General features: G+C 41.2%; 1 protein-coding gene and 1 pseudogene across 1 annotated transcript in view; one reads left to right on the top strand and one right to left on the bottom strand.

The window, feature by feature from the left end:
* The window catches only part of Chd6 (chromodomain helicase DNA binding protein 6), a 171,224-nt gene that overhangs the window by 49,339 nt on the left and 102,043 nt on the right, over window positions 1-19,842 (bottom strand). Inside the window, exons 11-17 of the mRNA XM_060382903.1 lie at window positions 19,473-19,594; window positions 17,823-18,066; window positions 16,441-16,617; window positions 15,806-15,949; window positions 12,704-12,959; window positions 11,412-11,622; window positions 6,271-6,466 (exon numbers count right to left, since the gene is read on the bottom strand). Coding sequence (XP_060238886.1) covers window positions 6,271-6,466; window positions 11,412-11,622; window positions 12,704-12,959; window positions 15,806-15,949; window positions 16,441-16,617; window positions 17,823-18,066; window positions 19,473-19,594 — 1,350 coding nt within the window. The remainder of the gene's footprint in view (window positions 1-6,270; window positions 6,467-11,411; window positions 11,623-12,703; window positions 12,960-15,805; window positions 15,950-16,440; window positions 16,618-17,822; window positions 18,067-19,472; window positions 19,595-19,842) is intronic.
* LOC132653874 (small nucleolar RNA SNORA17) lies at window positions 305-404 on the top strand (annotated as a pseudogene).

The following is a 19,842-nucleotide window of genomic DNA, read 5'->3' as shown; positions in this document are numbered from 1 at the left end:
TGAACTTGTTACTAACAAGCAGAAAATCTGATCAGAAGCAGTCTGCAGGACAGCCAGTTATCACTTAGCAAAAACTTCAAAGAAAAAAAAAATTTGAGGAGACAACCCACATTAAAGGAGGCTAAATAGTAAATGTAATATTCATCCTGGAACAGCTACAAAGAGCAGGAATATGGACTAGACGACTGGAGAATAATGCTCTTATTTCCTGATTCTGAGAATTACACTATGGTTATGTAAGAGAAGGCCTTTGTATGTGCGGAGTAGAGACCTAAGTGTTTAGGATAAAGGATTTCCTGCCCTTACAGGCTTTGCAGGTGAGGTGCTGTGTCAGAGAGGAGAGGAGCTATGTCCACATTCAGTGTTCTAATCTACGACGTCTGAATGATTCGTAGCCTAACGTTCTCTGAACAAAAGAGTGCCTAAAGTGACCACTAGTCTGGCGCCAGGCAGGCCTGGAGGGGCTCCTAGAAGGGGAAGAAAACTGGAGATGAGAAGAACCCTGACTGGGACCTCAGGCCTTGGGCAGGACTGAACCTGAGACAGGGGACCCTTGAAAGGGGCTACTCAGGCAGGCCAGGCAAGGTGCTTGCCTGACAGTACCACCAGTCAGGCACCTTGCAGGCCTGGGAGTGGGCCAGATCTTGTGCAAGATGTCCCCTGCTCAGTGCCATAATGCACAAGTGGGGCCTAACAATTCTAAGACCGTTTCGAAGACCCTGAGTGCCACTAAGAGAAACAAGTAACTGATGAAAAAATCAAAGAGAAAGAGAAACAAAAGGATATGGGCACAATAAACTGGAGACTTGAGAGTAGTGAGGAACAGTCTGATGTGATGCCAACTGGGACCATGGTGGGGTCCAGGCCTGTGCTGCCACGGCGAGCCACATCTGGATAGGTGGCCCCACAGCAGCAGGGTTCTGTTACCACCAAAGGTCAAGTGAACATCCCTGGTTTGGACTGCTACCCCGGGGAAATGTTGATGTCTGAGGGCTGTACAGAACTAGCCTCACCCCTCACCTGGTCATCATGGGAGAGCTGGCCCTGGGGACATGACAGCAGAACTGACCCTGCTTCTAACCAGCTGCAGTACTTGGGAGAGCAGGTCCTGCACCTCACCTGGGTAGCATAGCACAGCTGATTCTGAACTGGGGTGTGTGTGTGAGGCTGAGGCCATTGAGAGTAGGCCCTGCCTCTTGTCTGTTGTTGGTATTAGCAAGAATAAGATCCCCTCCCTTCCCTTCTGCCCGTAATACTGGCAGTGCACAAAAAGGTTGGCCTCAATGGGGTCATGAGAGTGGGAGAACTGGCCTTGCACCTCACCTGATAGTACAGTAGAGCTGACCCTGATGACAGAGGGTACAGATGAGCCTCCCTGAAGGGCATAAGCATAGAAGAGCTGGCTCTGCAACTTGTCTACCCTGAAACAGCGCGGGCAAGGGAAAGATGGCTTCCCCTACCTTTGCCCCTTGCGGAAGGGAGAACTGGCCCTGGTTGAGGGGGTTTCTGGTGAGCAGAACCCAAGGGTATGAGAACAGAAGAGCAAGTGGAATGACCACTTCAGATACCTCTACGGGCCATATCCAGAGCTTTAGATTGGCCCTCCCCAACATTTACCCCATCATTGAACTACTGGAGTACATGAAGGGACCAATCCTACAGATCTAAAACTATAGCATCTCCATGACACGGGGCAATAACAGGATAGCCAAGAAGAGTCCGAGTGAGATTTAGAGAAGCGGAAGCCAGAGGCTTGGCAGACCAGCAACAAAGACGCTGCTTCTAGTCTCTGTGAGGGCGAGTATGATACTTTGTTACTCCTACGAGGTTCTCTGCCTTCAGCAAGACTTGCTTCCTAAGAAGAAACCAAGTTTTCATTTATTCACGTCCTTCTAAGCTGCTCTTTCCACCACTGCCATTTCTTAAGCTTAAAGGGAACCTAGACAATGCCTGCTGCTGCTGAAGTACTGGAGCCCCTCCCCCTTGTCTCTGAACACAGAATATTTCTCTGCCACTAGCAGGCTCATCCGGGCACTTTCCACTCTACTGACAGCTGCCACTTGGTAAGCTTAGCCAAGACAGAAGAATATGAATGTGCCGGAATCACTGAGCCTAATTCTGGCTATTAAGTCTAGCTCTAGTATCTAAGTGCCTTCATACTTTCTAAAGCTAATGCTCACTTATGTCTATTTTGAACTAATGCCAAATGTAGGCATGGGAGAAGGATATGATTTACTGGGCAAATCAGAATCCAGCCAGGTAAAGGAAATAACAGGTGATATTCAATAACAATTTAGGTCTTAGGAAGACCTAAATAAAAATGTCTCTAGCCAGGCAAGGCTGCATAGCACTTGAAAGGCTAAGGAATATCTGAGTTCTGTGCCAGCCTAGGTTATGTAGTAAGACTATTATCTCACAAAACTAAGCCAAAGCCAAATCCAAAACCAAAACCAAAACCAAGACCAAAAATCAAACCAACCTAAGCATTTCTCTCTCTCCAGAAAACAAGCAGAGGGTGGAATGGATGCAGAGTGACAGTGAAAAGCCTTAAAAGGAAACAGGTCTATTTTCTGATGTTTGGCTGATTTTCCAGGGAGTGTAGCTATGTTCTCCAGCCACAGAGGCTGTTGTGTCCACAGGCCACGTTGAAAATGTGTTTAGCCCTATAGAAAATTATGAGAAGTGGGTCTTAGCAGAAAAGGATTCGGTTGGGTTAGAAATGTCCTTGAGGGGATTATTGGGACCAGCTATTGACTGTTTTCTAGCTACTACCATGAGGTGAACAGGCTCCACAAGCCTGATACCATGATGTGCTGCCCTGTTGCAGGTCTGAAGGCATCAGGACTAACTGACCATGGGCTGTGACCTCTGAAACCAAGTCACAACAAACTCTTTGAGGCAACCATCTTGTTTTTGTTTCAGTAGCAAAGCTCTCCAGCTCAGACTCAGGAGCAGAGTCCACTCTTCCTACAATCATGGTTGCTTTACTTCCAAGATCCTGCAGGATCCACTAGAAATAAGTCAAGTAGTTTATCTCTGCAATGAAAGTTTCCTGTTGTGTCCTGACTAGAAACAGCTTTGGATTGCCATACTGCTTGAGACCATAGTGAACTCATATTTTCTTTCAAATGAACTGAGTTCTCTGGAACTCGGATAAAATTTCGCCACAATAGAGGTTAAAGCCAGATTCCAAATGGGATCTCTTTTCCATGCTTTGATGTTTATATCAGGCAGTATAGGTCATATGTGCTTTAACCCATTTCTAGAAAATTGTTTATGACTAAATATATTTTCCAAAGGCAGAAGAGTTGTAGATGATTCCCTTATTAAAAACATTAGCAGGTGTAGATAAATATACGTAAACAAATGTCCTGAACAAGAAGAGTACTCGGGAAAGCTCTACTAGTTCTTTCTTTCTTTCTTTTTCATTAGTGTTAGGATCTCATTTTACCCATCTTCACAGTTGACTTAGCTGCAGTCTTGGCAATCATAGGGTGGTCTGAAGGTCTGAGTCTCCAGATTCTCCCTTACTTTGTATTTAAGTACCTGTGTGCAAGGGGAAATGTTAGGAATGGAAGTATATTTGTGCATACTAAGAGCGCACTATTCTCAAGGTAGGCTCCAGTCCATCAAGCGGGCAGAAACCTCGTTTCATCTCTGTAGATTTAGACCTTGAACTGTCCCTCTATGTACCATATTGTCTTTACAACTCACCAATCACTTCCTAATAATTATCAATCCAATTCCTTGTCTTTAAACTACCCTATACGTTTTTACCTCGTTAAAAAGAGAGAAAAAAAATTCTCACCAAATTATGAAAGCTTAATAATAACCAATAAAACAGAAACAGGTGGATCAGAAATGGAGAACCTAATCTGGAAGACCAAGAGCCAAAAAATTAAAATTCTAACCCTGGCCTAGACTGTCATTACCACTGACTTCCTCACTCGATGCATTTTTGGGATGGTCTGCATGAATGCTGCCACTCAGGACCATTTGTGGTGCTGTTTACTTGGTCTCTTCATCTAGACTGTTGGAGGAAGTTCACAAACTGGCAGGACACTGAAAACGTCCACACTATCTAACTACAGCATGGACACGACTATTTATCTTTTGCCAATTCTCCAGCAGTGCATATTAAAACCAGACAGAGTGTCTCTTCTTGTCACAGACTGAATTCTGGACAGCTCATCACACTTCCTTTGGTTGCTATAGGTGAGTGTCACTCATCCTTGATGACTTCACCTTGACATTAGGTTTGGCATTCCCGGTTTTTGCTTTTGTTGGTATTTTAGCTATTCAATTGTCAATGTTTAGGACAGGTATGGTGATTTCAAAATTTTTGTCTCTGGCCTTAGGCTTCCAATTTTCCTCTGGACATTCCTGTAGAAATGTCCAAACCAGCCACTCATTTTTGGTTTCTCATACTATTGTTCTGCTTGCCATTTTGCCCTACAATCAATTTTGGTTTGGGTATGCATTGCAAAGGAACCCAGAACATCATAGATGCCAAGGACTGAAGAAGCAATCTGTGTAGGGCTGGTGAATCATTGGCAAAGTGTCTGATGCCAAATATTTTGTAGTTTTTGAGGTTTCTGTTGCCAGCTTATTTATACAACCACTCTGGCATGAAGTTGAGCAAAGATAATATACATGGGAATGGGAAGTATTCAAATAAAACTATTAAATAAACAGGTGGCAGCCACAAAAGGTAATGGTTTCGTAGTCTCTTGTTTTGTTTTAAATCCTTGATGTTTTTAGCTGCTGGGAATTGAACCCAGGGCTTTGCACATGCTCGGCAAGTGCTCTCCCACTGACCCAAAACCCTAACTCCAAATTAGGCTCTTAATAGACAGACCAGCTTTTGACTTTCAACTTCAATGCTGAGCATATGTTACTTATTCAAATCTGTGTATTTACGAAATTTAGCAACCCATATTTGAGTCTAATATTCTTCACAAGGACAAACTGACAGCGAATTATTTATAACCACCAGTTTTCTTTGAAGCCAGATATTGAACACACTGCCACACAACTTACATCCTGATAATTTTATCATGGTATTTCTCTTGAGTTTTAGCCAACTTAATATTTAAAACAGTGGCTTTCAACTAGTAAGTTGTTTTCATCAGACAAAAGACTAGAGACTCATTAAATGAAAAGGACAAAGGAGGATGAGGCTGAGGAAGTGAGAAGGTAGGAGAGAAGCCCTACTCCTCAGTTTAATACCTTCTTCCCCTCATCCCTTCCCTTGCAGCATCCCCTAGGGTCTGTCTGGAGTTAAATGAAACAGTAGCCTCCAAACCTTCTTGATCATTATCCTATTAGAGTTTGAGCCGTTTACACACCCTTGGCACCCTAGAAACGGATAATCTTAGGATCAGCAAATACTCCAAGATTCGGTACATATTAGGATGAAGTTAATTGTTAATAATAATGGCTATAAGTCTATCTTCTAATAGTTTTCCTGAGACGATGGTGTATTTTTGGCTAACTCGCTGTATAACCCGATAGCTGCCACTGAGTTTATTTTGAGACAGAGTTGAGGAACTCCAAATCAAGGCACTACTCTTCTCTGATTGCTCATTATGCTTGCTTTTATTATATTTAAATTTATTTATTGTGTCTGTGTGCTCGTGCATGTAGGCATGCAGATGGCGTACATGTGGAAGTCAAAAACCAATTGAGGGAATTAGTTCCCCTCTTCTCACCACATGGGCCCTGGGTATCAAATTAAGGTTGTCAGTAATCTTTGTAAAGTCACATGTTATTTAGTTTGGCTGCAATAGAAAAACAGAACCTACAAAGTCACTAAATGGGACACACATAACCTCCAACATACTGGAGCAAATGGAGAGCAATCAGTCTGGTAAGAGTGCCTGTTTGTCCCTTTGCCACACTATGGAGCTTTCCCACTTTCTTTTTTCTTTTCTTTTCTTTTTTTTTGGCTAATTCATTTACTACAAATGGCATGTGACATCAAACAAGCTGAAGGGAAATGGCAGACACTTAAGTTTGAGAACAGCAGTTCTATTCTGTGTTTGGAGCTCGCTCTGGAAACATTACTTGATTTCAGGCAGGCAGAGAGCTACCCTCTGATTAGTGAGAAGGTTAACACCTACTTTTCAGTTAGTTTCTTCTCCTGCCAAACCCCTAAGAGCTGATATCACAGCATGGAGTACAGCAGACAATCTATAACTAAGCCAGACTTTGTTATGAAATTCTGGGAGTCAGGGCAACTACGTAAAGAGTAATCATCCTAATGGTTACCTGCAAGTCATTTTGTGGGTTCCAGTCAGAATCAAATATGATGCAGGTATCAGCGGCTGTGAGATTGATCCCCAGGCCTCCCGCTCTGGTGCACAGAAGAAACACAAAGCGGTCTGAGTCTGGCTTACAAAAGCGGTCGATGGCTGCCTGGCGCAGGTTGCCCCGTACTCGCCCATCAATTCGCTCATAGGTGTATCTGAGGGGACCCAAATGAACGAAAGCCCAGGTGTTAATCACAGTTCAAAGAACAAATAATCAGGAAGCTACTGCCCAATGGCCTCAAATCCATCACTTTTAAATTTGGACCAAATAACAAGTCTCTAAGGAATCCCGCCCCCTACAGAAGAAGCAGAGCAGATTAAAATTCCTTCAAAAAAAATTGTAAAACAACAAAAAACCAAAATAGAACAAAAAAGCCAGTCATAAATGAAGGATGACTACAAGAAATAAAATCAGAAAGTATTGATCCCTAATAAATTGTCTAAACATCTTAGTCTCAAAAATTTACAAGTTTATACTTGGGGAGAAGGTCATCCTACCATTTTCCTGGCAGAAAAGCAAATATAAGCTTCAATTATTGATTTCAGCAGTGGTCATAGGTGCAGCTCAGAGTTCACTTCAGTTGCTTAGGGTAATCAGAAGTGGTAAGGAGCCTGTATTGCCAGACCTGGGGTATGAACTGGCCATTTCCACCCTGTCGGTTTCTCAAAACATTAGAAGTACAGAACAAAACCTCCACATCACAGTGTGATTTCACCTAAGATATGCTGGGGACGGGAAGACTAAAAACAGGAAGAGGACAATGGAGGGAGCTGGGAGGGCACCTGTTTCAACAGATAAGAAAGATTTGGGCAGTATGGTGGGGGTAAAGGCAAGTGAATAAAGAACAGGAAATGAAGATGTTTAGGGCATATATTGCTACTGTCCACTCAACACAAAATAAAACTCAGAAGAACATTTATGATGGATACCAAGAAATTAACAAAGCACAATGCAGAAGCCCCATCTTATTTTTCCTGTGTCCTTTTATATCCTTTCTATTTACCCTACTGACAACAACTGAATTTACAGGGACAAGTACTCTGGCACCAAAGCTGACAAACTCAGCAGTCAAGCAGCAGCGTTACAGGAACACTCTGAGCACTGGCTGCTTCAGGCAGAGGACCTGGTTTGATTCCCAACACCTCCATGGTGGTTCACAACCATCTGTAACTCCAGTTCCAGGGTAGCTGACACTGTCTTCTGACCTCCTTGGGCACGTAGCACAGAGACATGCTTGTAGGTAAAACATTCGTCCATATAAAATAAGTAAGCCCGAAAAACTGTTTTTAAAGAAAAAAATCAAGTCATCTAAAACCCATCAATGCCAAGACCAAGGATCAGTTCAGGAAAATAAACCTCTAAAGCCCAGTGAAATAGCTGGCAGGAGTTAGATAAAGATGGCAACGTACTGGAAGATGATTCCATATGGGGATGGTTTTGAAAGCAAAATTCACCAAGACAGCCCTAATTTGGCTAAGAAAACAAACAGCCATATAAAGAAACCAGCCAAGGAAAGAAACGTAACTGTTGAAGACTTACACTGTAACAACAAAGCAAAAAGTAACACTGAGATACTGTCTCCCCTCATACACTCAGAGGGTGCCCACACCTATAAGTCTGTATATGATTTCTGTTACAATTTATTTTAAAATTAGAATATATCCAAGAATAATGTTTTATGGGAGCTACAGCAGCAAACGATAGTACAGTCTAGAAAAGGACTGTCAGAAAGGTTCACCAAAGAGATTTTATGACATAAGATGAAAAAGACTAAGTGTTAGATGTGTGTATTTTAGTCTAACATTTGTAGCCACCACCACACTGACAGAAGCAAGTTCTCAGGTGTCTGCTCTGTACCAGACACCATGTATGCAGCACACCCTCCATTATGCATCACTGCATTTAATTCTCACCACAATCCTATGTGGAATGTCTATCGTCACCTTCATTTCTCACCTATGGAAACTTTACAGCAAGATAACCGTGCAAACAAATCAGCAAGCTCAGCCCCAAGCTGGCAGCCAAGCTGAAGCCAGATCACCCGACAATGAACGATGGTTCTCACAGTAACCCACATCTCAATGCTGGACAGAAGAGTTTGCTTAGGAACTAAAAAGAGCAACTAGAGACAACTTTTGAAATGTGTAACTCTGGACTTAAGGCAGACTCAGGAAACACACCTACATATCAAAATACTGATGACACAATGCTGCACTCTGCACTGGGCTGTGTGTGATGGAGCAGAAGCAACCCAGGACTCAGTGAGAAGACAGAGCTGGGGTTTACTAAACATCAGCCTCCTTCCCTTCTATGTAACCAAGTACTGCTACAGGAACAAAGGATGGGGTCTCAGCCCTGAGTATCAAAAAAAAAGCCACGGGCCTTCAGATCATCATGCTCACTGTACTCACCAAGAAAAAACTAAAAATGGATAATCCGAACTGTTAAATCACTCCCTACTCTCTTCTTACTTCTAAGCCAGATCTTCTGGCTGTGCCCCCATTTCTGTATGAGAGTCTGACATGAAATTAAATGAGGATAAAACCAAACTGACAGCTGGAGCGCTAAGAACAAAGAAAACCTTGAGGGCTAATGAGTTGGAATAAAGAAATCAGATACCATAACATTTTCCACACCAAACTTCAACAACTAACCCTCTGTGACAACTGTATTTTGAATGAGATCCTTAGGAATTAATGTGGTTCATCAAGCTGTAATTTTGAGAAACTGTCATATGTCAACAAGAAGCAGGTGGCACTCTGGAAAAACCTCTGAGGGACAGGCTAGGGGTGGGGATAACATGTTTTTGGCACAAGATTTGTTGACCTCAGAAGGCCTGAAGGGAAATGAACAATTTCCTTGTCTGCCAGCAATAAGATGTTGGAAAACATACACACACTCACACAGAGAGAGAGAGAGAGAGAGAGAAAGAGAGAGAGAGAGAAATGAGACCAAGAATGCTCACATTTATAATCCCCATAAGCATGTAAAATGTTTAGTATAAAATTCAATAAAAAAATAAGCAGGACTGGTCACGGCACACTAGGAGTGGTGTTGTTTTGTTCACTATGTATCCATAACACAGGTCTCAACAAAAGCTAGGTGGGTGGTCCTCCATATTTATTAACTCAGCAGTGTACACAAAAGGCCTGGTAGATACCGAGAGTAGCTTGTTTCTCAATTTTGCAGACATCAGTTCTTGTCTACAACTTAATATATAAAAGCCAATAGAATCATATTGTGGATATCTCATTTTACCTCTTTGTAAAATGTATAAATATACATACATATACACTGCAGTTAGGGTCTAGAGTTGTCACAGGTAGGTTTAAAGAAAAATTCTGAAGTTCATCTAGAATAATATGTGAGCAAAAGAATAAATTATTTTTAAAAATGTTTTATTTGTGTGTATTTGTTTCCATGTGTATGTGTATGCTTCTATGTGGAGGCCAGAAGAAGCTGTTGAGTCCTTTGGAACTGGAGTTAGAGGCAATCAAGAATTGCCCAGTGCAGATGCTGGGGACTGGATGTGGGTCTTCTGTAAGACCATCAAGTGCTCTTGACAACTGAACCATCTCTCCAGCCCTAAGAAGAGACACACTTCCAGAAAGAATGAGAAGAATGGACACACATCTAACATATATGATCCTTCAATAAATGCTATGAGTAGTACTGGATAATGAACATTGGAAGAGAGGTATCCTATTTTATTAAACAGAAAACTAGACAATTAGACGTATTTGGAAAGAAAGTAAACTTCTATGGATATTACTGCCCAAAATCAAAGGCTAAGAAGATTCAGCCCTCAGGCATCAACAAGGACTTGTCCAGGGTGTTATGCTACACATTTACATATCTTCAAGAGGAGTTGTAACTCTTAACTGAATCACAAATTACAATAAATAATAACGGGAAAATAGCCTAAAAAAGATCTTAATAAAGACATATTTCCCAAGTCTGTTCATTATACTATAACTCAAAATAAAATACCACCCCAACAATTCTGCATATTTTGAAGAGTAATGTGTTTATAAAGAGTAAGTGCTCTGGCAGTAAGTTCATGATCTATAGTGAACTACAAGGTACCCAACTGTTTTGTTGGTTTTGGGTTAGATCCATTAGCTTCTTCCAGGAAAAGAATGGCAAGTTTCAATAGTTCTTTCCTGTAAATTTCTACCATGGTGTTCAGAGGACTTTCCTAATTACCTAATCTGACTTTGAAGAATTATCTATGCATATTAAAAGTCACCACATCCACAGTTAAATGTGTCATTTCCTTCAATATTCTTTCTTGAAGAGATGTAATTTATAAGGACAAACAAAAATCTTCAAGGATGGGAATATTTGCTAAGACAGCTGAGACCTGCTCCGATTTTACTACTTGAGAAGAAAGATGTGGCAACATTACTAACATTACTAGATAATGTGACATTCTACCCTTATAAGTGCACTCTTAAAAAATTATCATCATATTCAGATCACTGGTGTATCACAGTGACAGAGGGTCTAAGACAGTGTGAGGAGACCAGGACAGTTCCTGCACGATCCTAAATAATCCCACAACAGCAGACTTCTCACTTGCACAAGCACGGAAGTCAGGCCCCAGAATTACAGGGCTAGAAGTAAAGAGCTCGGTGCTACAGTCAGTGTCACAAAGCCTTTGAGACCCACTGAATGGACAAAAATTCTTCTTGAGCAGTTGGCTTAAATACTTCAGAAACATAAGGAAGTGACACCTTCCTGGATGCACTTCATCACACTACACAATGAGAATGCTACTGTGTCATTTTCTTAGCGTTTCCTAATGCTACCGAAATTCTACTTCTTCCAACCTAGGTAAATATATACAAGCATGGGATTTTCTTTTTTTTTTTTTAAACAAAATGGTCATTCTACATGATAAAAGCTATGAATTTATTCTAGACCGTTAAACCTGAGACTACTTGGTCTTATGATTAACAATGGACTTTAGTTAATCTTTAAAAGACATTCCTTTTCTCTAATGGTGAATGTCTTGCTGTTAAAGCACATGTGAATGCATGCTGAGGAAATACTCTGCCTACAGTACTGGGTGAGCATTTGATGAAGGACAGTCTCACCTCCTCTGGATGAGATAATCTTCCAGGATGTCGAGACAGCGCACCATTTGAGAGAAGATGAGCACTTTGTGGCCGCCAGCAATGAGTTTGGGGAGCAGCTTGTCGATCAGCACCAGCTTCCCAGCCGCCTGGATCATGGCCTGCAGCTGGAAGTCAGAGGCTTCAGAGCTATGAGCTTTCCTGAAATCTTCCAGAATCTTTTCCTCTGCTCCTGAAAAAGGAAAGAAACTATTCTTGAAGAAGATGTAATTAAAGGCTGTTTTATGTTTTGCAGATTCTGGGGAAGCAGTAAGCCCCTAACTTCTGGACCAGTAGTCAGATTCTGGGTGGGGTTTGGTCTTACCAGTCAGTTTGCTATAGCAGGAGGGCCACCTTGCTTTTCTAGAATTCCCTCTACAAAATTTAAAGTCAGAGACGTCAATCAAGTTCTAGCCCAACTTAATCAGGTAAAGAAAATTATCCAGAGAGTTGGCAAAAAGACCTTCATACTTCTTGTTACTGCAAGATTAGCTATAGAAGAATCTGAGTCACACTACTATCACAATTCCTCAAAAAAACTTCACTGCTAAACAAACAAAAACAAATCAAATCAACCAACCAACCAACCAAACAACCAAACAAACAAACAAAAACAACCCAAAACCAAAAAAACCTCAAAAGCCAAAACAAACTACCCAAACCCAGGTCTGTGGAGATGGCTCAGCTGGCAAAACCTCAGTTCAATCCTCAGTATCACATAAGATGAGGATGGTAGTATATGATTGTAATTCCAGCATAGGTGGAGAAAGGAGGGTACCAGGGGCTTCCTAGCCAGCCAGCCTAGCTGAATTGATAAACTCTTGGTTCAGTGAAAGACCCTGTCTCAAAAATAGGGTATGGAGTGATTGAGGAACACACCAGATGTGGACCTATGGTCTACACATACACACTTGCACAATTCTCCAACTAGTCAGTGACTAATATGACTGAACTTATATGCAGACTTCTAATCTCATTGCTGCATCATCATTCATTCAACTAAGTAACACACTTCTTTACTTTCACATGCAAAGTTTGGGTAAGATTATGACTCATAAGGGCAGCAAACCCACTCTCTGCCAGGAAGCACAGAATTGGTAGAAGTTATATTATTTAGGCAGATGCATCTGCCTCTCTGAAGTACTGTTCTATACTCTGTAAAAAGACAAAACTATTATTTTCCAGTCTAGTGCACATGAGCCTTTGCTTCTCACCGGCTTTCAGCAGAGACTCATGCCTGTCCTGAGTTACTGCTCCCTATTGCCCTGACTCACCATTGATCAGGTAGGGGTGGTTACAGCATTTTCTCAGCTCCATCATAGTATTGATGAGATTGGGCATATTGTGCTGATTTGCGCCTTTGGTGAGGAAGGAAAAGTTTTTCTCCAGGATGGCACGATAGTACTTTTTCTGGATATTGGTCAGTTCTACTTCGATGATGGTCTCTTGCTTAGGAGCAAGGTTCTTTTCCACATCATCTTTCAGGCGCCGAAGCATCATTGGTTTTAGGATGGACTGTAATTTCTTTACCTGTTCAGAGAAAGGACAGCCATTTATTTGCCACAGTATGGACTAAATGTTCACTATGGTATTTCAACATTTACTATAATCTCTTTAATGCTGTCATAGTATTGAGGTCATAAAAATGACATAAAATGTCACAGATTGATCCCTGAAAATGGGGAGCTTATGAAAATATCTGGAAGGGAAAGGGATCTGGTTTCAATTCACAAATTACCGAGTCCCTATGTGGCAACCTCTTAAAAGGATAAGAAGGGAGAAGGTAGACAGTACCTATTATCTAGGAGGGAGGAAACAAACCTTTCTTGCTCTTTTCTAACACACACATGCACAGAAGCTATATGAAGAACAGTCTGTCTTGTTAGAAGGAACAAGAAACATATTAAGAAGGAAGACTGAGATGCTAAAAAGGACAGCGTTAAGAACTAGAGGCAGTTTGAAATGGAGTTATCCTATGCCTTCTAAGGAACAGCAGCCGTAGTTGTGTTCATAAGTAGGAGTGTGTGAAGAATTAGTGCTGTATAGTAACATCATGGGTGCTGCTGTAGTAGGGCCATTTCAAGCTTGGTAGCGTTTTTTGCTTTAGCCTGGCTATGTGTCTGAAAGACCACACCTGCACACAGATCTCCATTCATTAGACTGCATCAACAAGGTGACCATTTCCTCTTCCAGGAAGACAACAACAGGGCAGGTGACTCAACGTGAAAGCACCTGAATGATATACACATGGCTCAAGTGTGATTCCAGTTAAGATCAACCATGATGAGAAAATAAAATGAGGACACGAGAGCAAAAAAGAAATACAGTTTTGAAGTCAGAAAGAACTGGCTGTTCAACATTTCTAATAGGGGCAGGACCTGCTGCAGCACTGCTTCCTGAAGAAAGACAGCACCACTTCCAGGGAGGTTACAGGAGATACTTACTGAAACAGGGTTTGGACGATGGTGAACATGCTTTTATGTCGTACACTTTTGAGGGTTTACATGTATTGTGTTTTAAAATATAAACATTTCTTCTTCTTCAAAAATAAGCAGAATGATGATTACCAGAGAGTGGGTTTGGGGAGATGTTGGTCAAAGGTCATACAATATTAGAACAAAGTTAAGAGAGCTATTGTACGGAAACTCTAATAACAATGTATTTTTGAGGACTGCTGTGAGAGTGGATTTTGAAAATTCTCACCTCAAAAAGATGGTAATGTAATGCATAGATTAAGTCACCTGATTCAGCTATTCTATGCATACATATTTCAAAGCATATTGAACACAAAAATATAGTTTTGTGTCAATAAAAAAAAAACACAAATAAATCAGACAGCTGATGGATTTTTTTCCTCATAACTAATCCCAATTTTAAACCTAACATTTTTTTAGACCTTGATTTTACTATCCAAAGGCATTTAGGAAGTATTTCCCCAATGGGTAAAGAATTATGATGTAAGAGCCTAAAGAGAAAAACAGAGCTAGCTAATTGTTAAAGGTAGGGACAAATGTCAATCTGCCACATGCTGGGTTCAGCTTTTGCCCTTCACTTGGTTCATACCTGAATCATTTAGAGTATACTATATGCCAGACACTTTGCTGGTCAATACAACAAACACAACTTTGGAGAAGATGTGGGCCTTGTCCTCAAGGAGATCAATGTCTAGGAAGAAGAAAAAATGCATACCACAAATTAAGTGCAATGGGAGAAGAGGATGCATTTCAAATGGTCCAAAAATGGAGAGTGAGTTGGAGCTGGCTTTTGAAGGATCAACAGATATTGAAATGCAGAGGAGGAGAATTACATGTGATTTTTTTTTTTTGACTGTTTTCAAAGTCTGACTTGCATGACAAGTAAAAAGCAGGAGATCAGAGTGTACTCTTGATATCAGTTAGTGATAGTCTCAAACCTTTCTGGTCTCCAAATTTTCTATACCAGCACACTTTTATACCACTGCTAGATCAGAACTGTATTTTTCTTAAAATAAAAGCCTAGACTTCTCTGTTACCTTCTTGCTCTTCAACCCTCATTTCAAGATATTCCAACAACACAACTATAGCTCTTCTGGCTTTCCTTTGTGCTCCAGTCATCCTGCTTCAGTCAATCCAGATGATGTCATCACTGTGTTAATTTCATGGTCTGACAGTTCTGAGCACACCCTCCCATGTAAAACAGTCACTCTTCTTTCTTCATCGTTGGAAATTTACCTATCCCTCAAAGATTCTTAAACTGTACCCCCTCTCCTGTTGTTCCAGATTCATAAGCAGGTCTGCTTTCCTTTTATGTTCACAACTCTATTATCGTTCCTCTTACAGCAGCATTTTAACTTGCCTAAGACACTGATAGTACCTAGTAGAGATTTCTATCAACAATAGATGAATAATATTATTGTTTTAAATTGGGTACAATAAACTAGACCAATAGATCTTCAAAGGCTGGAAACTCCAGGGAACTGAGACTAAATTAGAGTTTCTCCACATATATGACTGCCATTTTCCTCTCACACTTGTGTCATATATATGTATAACCAAGAAGAGAGGCCCCAGAGACACGCTGCAGGTTATGGAGTAGGAAAGATAAAGGAACAAGGGAAGCAGAAGATAATACCTTGCTCCTGAGGCTAGAGCTACAAACAACATCAATGAAATGTACAAGGCATTAGGTGAAGCAGGAGGCCTAATAAAACTTACTAGCAACCAGAACTGCTAATAATTAGGTGCCTTCCTCAGCATAAACGAATATATAAAACAAGGGAGGCAAAGCTCATCTTTCAAAAGTAGGAACTTTAAAAAAATCCTGTTTCCATAAGGACTTGCACTTTCCTTAATATGAAGGAAACAAGCACAGTCTCAATCCTTTAGGCCCCCAATTACCTGTTCTTCTGTTTTGAGATCGCCAAACTCCTCTAAGAAGGCAGTCTCTGAAGGAAACTGTGAGGGCTCCAGAAAGTTAAGCAAACTGAAGAGCTCTTCCACAGAGTTCTGCAAAGGTGTCCCTGTGAGCAGCACTTTGTGTTCCTATAAAAATCAAAACCAGATTGTGAACCATGTTAGAGCCACAAAAACAGTGCATGTTTCTGGCAAAAATTAGCCAGGGCATTTTGTGTTCAATTTGGGGAGAATCTTTTAATGAAATGATAGGGTGCCGGTGCTGCATCGGTGTAGAACCATCAACAAGTCAATTCTCTTTTCATGTCAACCATTCCAGCGGCAATTACATGATAACTAGAGCAACCATTCGTGCACTCAAAATCAGTAAGTGCCTTTCCACTGTTACAAGGCAGTAATGAAGAGACTGTCATCACTGGTACCAGTTCATTCAGGACCCAAAAACAAGCTGTAAACACCTCATAGCTCCAGGTTACAATTTCATGGTATTTTAGTGCTTTCTAGGTCCCTCTGAGAATCAATCCGGCAAAAAAAAATGTGCAGAAGGCCATGAAATATTTCCTCTACTTAAGAATAGAAGAAATTTATGTTTACTTATGTAAAAGCTGGCTAGTACTCACCAGGGCCATGAGCTTCAGCCCCTCTAGAAGTTTGCAGTTCCTGTTCTTCAATCTGTGGGCCTCATCAATGATCACACAGCTCCAGTGAATCTTCTTCAGCTCTGGGCAATCAGCCAGGATCATCTCAAATGTTGTGATGACTACATGGAACTTGAAGACTCCTGAAAGGGGGTTTCCCTGAGGAAGACACAAACCAAAAGCAGAACTTTACACCATTGCTACTGAATTCTGCTAGTAGACTTGCTAGTAGAACAGCATAGTTCAGAGACAGATGAGAAGCCAACATGTCCTCTTTTCCCTCACATAAGAATGAACTAGTCATTTAGACAAGAGAGACTTCAAAACATTAAGGAAACAAATGTGCAAGTCATTGGCTTCATGAAGTTAAGAAAGATGAGAACAAAGGAGATTTTTAATCATGATGGTCAGAAGGTAGCCAGGATGGTTCATGCATCACCTCCAGCCTGGAGTCTACCTCAGCCTCATGTTCCTTTAGCAAGGAATGTGAAACCCTCTGCTACTTTTCAGATTTACATAATTTTACCCTGTAACTCGGGTTCTAGCAGACTCCGGCAGCGGCGTGCACACCCTGGCCCAAGCGCTGCTACACAGGCCACACCTCTATGCGTTGTCTCTATGGATACCTCCATCCCATCTCAGAGGTGCCTACTGTTACAGCAATATAAAATTTCCGTCAAACAACGCTGACGTTGTCTGAACCCCTGGTTTTCCTCTGACCATTTAATTTTTACTTTAATTATGAAAAGCAGTGCCAGTTTACGCCCAACAAAAATACAGAAAATAAAGTTGTTGTTTTCAACAACATGAAACCCATTTTTATCTTTTCCTATCCAATTTCTTCATTTCCTCTACAAATTTCCAGGGTTCAAAATCTAAACATCATGCACTTTGTAAAGACAGGGCCTTACTTTGTAGCCTTGCGTGGCCTGGAATTTGTTACACAGACCAGTAGCCTAAAACTAAGAGATCTCCTTGCTTCTGCTTCCCAAATGACGGCAATAAAAGAGTGTACCACTGCACCTGGCCTATATACACTTATTCTTATTTTGTTTACTAAGTCCCTAACAGTTCAGACAAAATCTTCTGCATACAAAAACAATTTCATAGGCTAGCCAATAAGCCAAGATTTCAGTGTGGTAAAAAAGGCCTCAAGTGTATCTCACAGGGATAAGGAGAGAACAACTCTTCAGTCTGTGAAATCACAGTCTTGGGCTATATGGGGTGAGCAAGAAGTCAGCCTCAGCAGTATAGAATAGCCAACAGCAGCTCAAGCAAGGTACAGGGCTGGAGCTCCTGAAGGCAACTGGCAGAAAGGCAGTTCTTATGCTAGTCTCTGTGATTCCAGTTCAGGAGAGGCTCACCTGTGCATCTCTGTACACCATTTCGTACTGCTGGATCATCTGCCTGCTGATCTGGCTGCCATGGTACACAATAGCATTCATCTCTGTCCATGTCCGGAATTCTCGCTCCCAGTTAGTGATGGTAGAAAGAGGGGCAATGATGAGAAAAGGGCCATGGATTCCCCTGACGAATATTTCTGAAAGGAATGCGATGGACTGGATAGTTTTCCCTAGGCCCATTTCATCAGCCAAAATACAGTTTTTTCTGCAGAGAGTAAGAAGTATGGGTAATTCATTACCAATATAAGATAATTGCAGAGGTTACTTATAACTAAAACTCTGACCTTTGAGGTTAGAGTTTTATAATTTATAGGCTTTATAAATTATAGGCTTTATAATTTTGCACAATGAAACCAAGACTAGTTTTGTAATTATTCATACTCTGCCTATGCCAACTTATGAGAAAATTTATAAAGCAAAGCTATTAAAATAGAAACTAAATGCATTATAAAACAATATTAAGGGAAAAATATCTATAACCCAAGCAGGATTTGTTTAAATTTTTAAATTATTTTTTAGGTTGGCATATACACCACTGCATTTTCCTCATATATTATCATTGTACTTTGTTCCTTCTTGTTCCTGCCTCTGTGCTGTTCTTCGTTCTCTCTAGAGAGCCCTTCTTTTCTGCTTCATGTCTCACATGTCCAACTGTGCTCTATTCCTTCTCCTCTTTCCCCTAAGAACCCTTTCTTTTCTTTCATAGCTCCTTTTCTACATTTAGTTTCCTCTCTCCCACCCCCCACTATTTTAACGTAAAAAAATACAGTCCTTCTCATGAACGAGTAAACACACTGCTATGTTCTGGTGATCAGAAGCAAGAGCGGGGGTCCTGGAAGAGGTGTGAACACATCTCGTCTCACTGCCTCGCTGTTTAGGCCCAAGACCTGGTTCAGCTGGGTAAGTTATGCTCTGGATCACACTGTAATTGGCAGAGGCTACACGAGAACATGAGGTACCAGAATCCTTCTCAGTGTATTTTGCATTGCAATGCATTGATTCAAAAATAATGAACAGGGTACAACATCCAATCATTAGAAAAATCTCAACTTATCTTTTTCAAATTTCATCTGGTTCCTCTAGACTTTAGTAAGAACCAGAACAGAATTAATTCATGGCTGGGTGTTACTGCACAAATCCAGTACATCAGTGACACAAAAATAAAAGAGTGGAATGAGACTAGAATCTAGATTAGTTCTCTTTCAGGGACTGTAACTAGAGTGGCAGCTGTAAAGACTAAAGAGGTGTGGCTGTACATAACTGTAATTCTAGCACTTGGGGGAAAAAAGAAGGGGGTCAGGAGTTCAGGGTTCTTTTAGTCTTCATACTGAATTTGAGGCCACCTGTCCATAGAAGAGCCTACATGAAAACACTAAAACCCAGACAGACAATGCCCACCCCCATAGAACTGTAGTTTTGTTCCTTCTGATCAGACCATGCCCCTCTGCCAACACACGTTCAATGATATCTACACATTTCTTCTTTCGTTGGGGGACACTGATATAAAAGCAGAGTTTTGGAATGATTTCAATGCTCGTATCATTCTTCTAAGTCTATGTATCTCAGGCCAAGGCAACAACACACCTGCAGTGCATGAGCTCAGGACCTCACCTGTTGTACCAATTGAAAAGCAGCCAGTTCATCCCCTCCAGCTGGTACTCCCGAAGCCGGTTACTGTTCTTATACTCGCGGGATGTCTCCAGTTTTTGCCACGCATCAGAGGCAGGTCGCTCCTAGGGAGGAAGCAGAGAGCACAGTGTACAAAAACGTGTTAGAACACAGCGCAGAAAACCACGGGCAAGCTAGCAGATGCCAAATGCTGCTCTAAGGACGGATTCAAACTGAATTTACTTTTCTTGATGATGCTACATGTTCTAAACTGTATCAGATTATGAATACGTCTGTAGGTGTACAGCATAACAGAGAACTATTATCAGAAAGCTTTGCTAGGCCCTTGGATGCTGTTCTCATCTACACCTCA

Source organism: Meriones unguiculatus, chromosome 4 (assembly GCF_030254825.1).
Source record: "Meriones unguiculatus strain TT.TT164.6M chromosome 4, Bangor_MerUng_6.1, whole genome shotgun sequence".
Lineage (NCBI taxonomy): Eukaryota > Metazoa > Chordata > Mammalia > Rodentia > Muridae > Meriones > Meriones unguiculatus.
The sequence above is the reverse complement of the archived record's forward strand: the minus strand, read 5'-3'. Positions and strand labels throughout refer to the sequence as shown.